General features: G+C 25.7%; 1 protein-coding gene across 1 annotated transcript; it reads left to right on the plus strand.

Moving 5' to 3' along the window:
* Positions 1–1,523: 1,523 nt before the first annotated feature.
* Positions 1,524–2,818, plus strand: Bma-ctc-1.1 (Uncharacterized protein; the record flags this gene model as incomplete). The annotated part of the gene is made up of 3 exons (XM_043083055.1): positions 1,524–1,610; positions 2,237–2,400; positions 2,782–2,818. The coding sequence occupies 3 exons, from the start codon at positions 1,524–1,526 to the stop codon at positions 2,816–2,818; spliced, it is 288 nt and encodes a 95-aa protein (XP_042938989.1).
* Between the last annotated feature and the right edge of the window lie 1,633 nt (positions 2,819–4,451).

The raw sequence follows: 4,451 nt of genomic DNA on the forward strand, positions 1-4,451 counted from the left end.
TTTTTGAACAGTTTTATTAATATTTGAAATTCATTTTTTTTTTATACGCTGCTTCATTTATAAAAGATTTTTTTAGATTTTAGATGAGAAACACTAATTTAAGATGCCAATGAACTGATTAAATAATAGGACAATTACATTATTTTACCAATTTCACTAGAGCAAAAAAAATGAGCAAGAATGCTATATCAGTAAGATACAGCAATTCAAAAACAAACCTGATGATCAGCATGATCTACAAGAACATAATGTAAGGTTTTAGACATAATCGAAAAATTACGGATACAAAATCACTGAAGTAGTTGCATTATTTCTGGAAACCAGAGGGCTGTTCAATAATGCATCTAAGTGCTCTTAATGAGAGACATATAATGTTGTTTTATTATCTACAAGATAACAAAACTTTCTGTTCTAAAAGATAATTAGGAATTAAGTGAAGTACAAAAAAAATTTCTATTTTTTGTATAGTATTACTATAGCAGAGCTCTCATTATATCTGCTTATCATTACATTTATCACTACATATGAATGCAATGACAAAGAATATTATCAGTTCGGGAATGCTTGAAATTGGATGAAAGTGCGATTGCACAATGATAGGTATTGTAGATCAGGCATCACTCAGGGATTATATGGATTAACACAAATGGATATATCGCTGTTCATATCGTTCTGTTCTTTTCCTATTGCCTGTCTTCGTTAAAACATTTGTCATTGATAAGATGTGATATGAATTTGACATATTCGTTGCACTGAAAAGTAGGGAATTTTATCATTTATTGGTGAATTTTATCATATTGCTAGAAGTCATTGATTTATTATTTACGGGGTTATTTCAGTATTAGTATGCTATTTTGTTTGATTTTTCTTGTAATGGTTTCTTAATTTGGATTTTATAGTTTTATTTCTCTCTTTTCTGAGTGTATGATATTAAATTGATTTAGTTCTGTTTTTCATTTTGGTGTTTTTTTTTTTCCTTTTTGTGTATTATTTAGTTTCTTTTTACTATTCTGTTTATGTTATGGTTTGTTTTATGGTTGGCAATAAGGTTAGTTATAAGGTTAGGTTATATATATGTGATAGTCGGGCTATTATTTGTTTGCCATTAGTTTTTATAGTTTATAATTTTTTTTGGTTTATTTTTGTTATTTAATATGAATATTTTTTGTCGTATAACTTTTAGTAATGTGTTAAAGCAAAGAATTATTAATACTATTAATCATAAAACTATTGGTACTTATTATATTATTTTAGGTTATTGAGCTGGTTTTGGTGGATCTTTGTTATCTATAATTATTCTTTTTGAGTTATCTAAGCCTGGTGGTTATTTGTTTTTTGGTGGTGGTCAAGTCTATAATTCTGTTTTGACTATGCATGGTGTTTTAATAATTTTTTTTATAGTGAACCTATTTTAATTGGTAGTTTTGATAATTGAATATTACCTGTTATGTAAGGTGCTCCAGAGATGGCGTTTCCTCGGTTAATGCTTTATCTTTTTGGTTTACTTTTGTTTCTTTACATTAATGGTTTATCAATCTTTTTTTATTGGTGGTGGCCCAGGTAGTAGTTGGACTTTTTATCCTCCTTTGAGTGCTGAAGGTCAGCCAAAAGTTTCTTTGGAGCAATAATTTTGGGTTTACATACTATAGGTATTGGTTCTTTACTTGATGCTATTAATTTTATAGTTACTACTCAGAATATTCGCTCTGTTACTTTAGATCAGGCAAGCATGTTTTTTTGATCTTCTATTTAACTTCTTTTTTGTTAGTGTTATATGTACCTATGTAAGCTGGTTCGTTATTATTTTTATTATTTGACCGTAATTTTAATACTTCTTTTTATGATACTAAGAATGGAGGTAATCCTTTATTGTATCAACATTTATTTTGATTTTTTTGGTCATCCTGAGCTATCCTGAGGTATATGTTATCATTTTGCCTGTTTTTGGTATTATTAGTGAAGCTGTTTTATTTTTAAGTGAGTGACAAGGATAGTTTATTTTGTCAAACTAGTATAGCTTTTGCTTCTATTTGAATTGCTATTTTTGGTACATCTGTATGGGGTCATCATGTATATATATATATATATATATATATATACAGCTGGTTTAGATATTGATACTCGTACTTATTTTAGAGCTGCTACTATAATTATTGCTATTCCTAGGGCTGTTAAGATTTTTAATTGGTTAGATACTTTTTTTGGCTCTAATCAGAAGATATGGCCTTTTTGTTAGACTTACGGTTTTATTTTTCTTTTTAATGTTGGTGGTTTAAGTGGTATTATTTTAAGAGCTGCTAGTCTAGATGTGGTATTGCATGATACTTATTATGTTGTAGCTCATTTTCATTATACTTTAAGTTTAGGGACTGTTTATGGTATTTTTTGTGGATTTTGTTTGTGATTATCTTATATATGATATTTCTTTTGATGGTTTATTAATGATTGCTATCTTTTTTTTGTTTTTTTATTGGTACTAACATAACTTTTTTCCTTTTGCTGGTATACCTCGTAAGGTTTTAGATTATCCTAATTGTTATTCTATATTTCAGGCATTTTGTTCTTTAGGTTCTGTCAATCTTTTTATCGGTTTTATGTTATTTAATTATTTAATGATTGATTTTACTTTTCTTTTTTCTCGTTTTTTGGGGATTTCTTTTTATAATGGACATAGTCCTTCTTATATCTCTAATGTTCCTCCTATGTCTGATTCTTTTTTAGAGGAGTGCTAGGCTTCGGTTTATGTTGAAAGGTAGTTGGTATGAATATTCCTAGTTATAGATATCGTCGTGTAGGTTATGGTTATTATAGTAATTAATTGTAGATTTAAGTTAACTTTTAAACTTTTAGTTTTTAAAAGATTTTATTCTATTTTGAAGTTGTAAAATTTTTTATTTTGATTTTTTTGACTTTTTTATTATTTTTTATCTTAGTTTTTCTTTTATCTGTATTATTTTTTTGTTTAAAATTCTTAGATTGAGATCCAATAAAAAGTTGTATTATAATGTGTTTAGGAATTTTATTTATAAGTTGTTGCATTTCCTTAGGTGTTCATGTATGATATTCTTATTTTATTGTTTTAATTTTTTTAAGTGGTATTTTTTCTTTATTGACTTATTTTTGTAGTCTTCTTAGTTGTAATTATTATTATTATAATTACAGTTATTTTTTTGTCTTTGTTTTTTTTTTGTTTTTTGTTTTTTTGTTTTTTTTTTTTTTTGATTATGATCTTTTTTCGTTTAATTTAGGTTATAATTTTTTAGGTATTTGTTATGATTTTAATTTTTATTGTATTTTTTTTTTTTTTTTGAGTAGTTTTAGTCTTATTTATTTTATTAATTTTAATTAGGTTAAGTTTGGGTTGTGATAGGTTTATACGTGGTTTGTAAAATATTAAATAGATTTTACTATATCTGATTACGGCTCAGCTAGAATAATATTTTTTTTTTTGGATTTAGTTTAAATTAAAATTTCTTTTTTTGGATTAGAAGATTTTTTCCAAAATTTTAGTTGGTTTTTTAAATTCTTTAATTTTTCTTCCTGCTAGTTTTAGTTTAAGTTATATATGAAATTTTGGGAGTATGTTGGGTATTATGTTAATATCCCAAATTATTACTGGTTTTTTTTTTTTTTTTTGACTTTTTATTATACGGTCGGAGATGCTTTTAGTGAGATTAATTTAGGTTGACTTATTCATTAATTAGTTTGGCATTATACACTCTAATAGTGCTTCTATGTTTTTTTATTTATTTATTTTCATATTTTTAAAGGATTAATTTATGGAAGTTATCGTCTTTCAAATGTTTGAGTTGGTGTTATTATGTATTTAGTTTTGATGGGGATTGCTTTTACTGGTTAGGTTTTAATTTGAGGGAAGATATTGAGCGGCAGTTGTTATTACTAGTTTAATAACTTCTATTCCATATTTAGGAAAATATTTGGTTTGATGGATTTGAGGTAGTTTTGGTGCTTGTGAAAACACTTTCAAATTTCTTTATTCAGTTCATTTTATTTTTCCTTGATTGTTATTAGTTTTAATTAATTATTTTTCATTTTTTACATTTTACTAGATCTAGATCAAGATTATATTGTCATGGCAGCTATGATAAGGTTCATTTTTTTCCTAGTTTTTGATTCAAGGATGGTTTTGATAATTTTTTAGAATTTTGTTTAGTTTATATTTTTCTTTCAATTTAAGTGACCCTATAATTTTTTTTTGAATCTGATTCAATAGCTAGTCCAGCTCATGTAGTACCTGAATGGTATTTTTTATTTTCTTTTATTATTTTGCGCTCTGTACCGAATAAGTTGTTTGGTGTTATTTTAATATTTGGATCTATTTTTGTTCTGTTAAGTTTCGTATGATTTAGTAACTATCAGGTTATAATGGATAATATTTTATATTTTTTTTTGCTATGTATTTTGTTCGAGTTTTTTTTTTTTTTTTTGCT

Source organism: Brugia malayi, assembly GCF_000002995.4.
Source record: "Brugia malayi strain FR3 genome assembly, contig: Bm_134, whole genome shotgun sequence".
Taxonomy (NCBI): domain Eukaryota; kingdom Metazoa; phylum Nematoda; class Chromadorea; order Rhabditida; family Onchocercidae; genus Brugia; species Brugia malayi.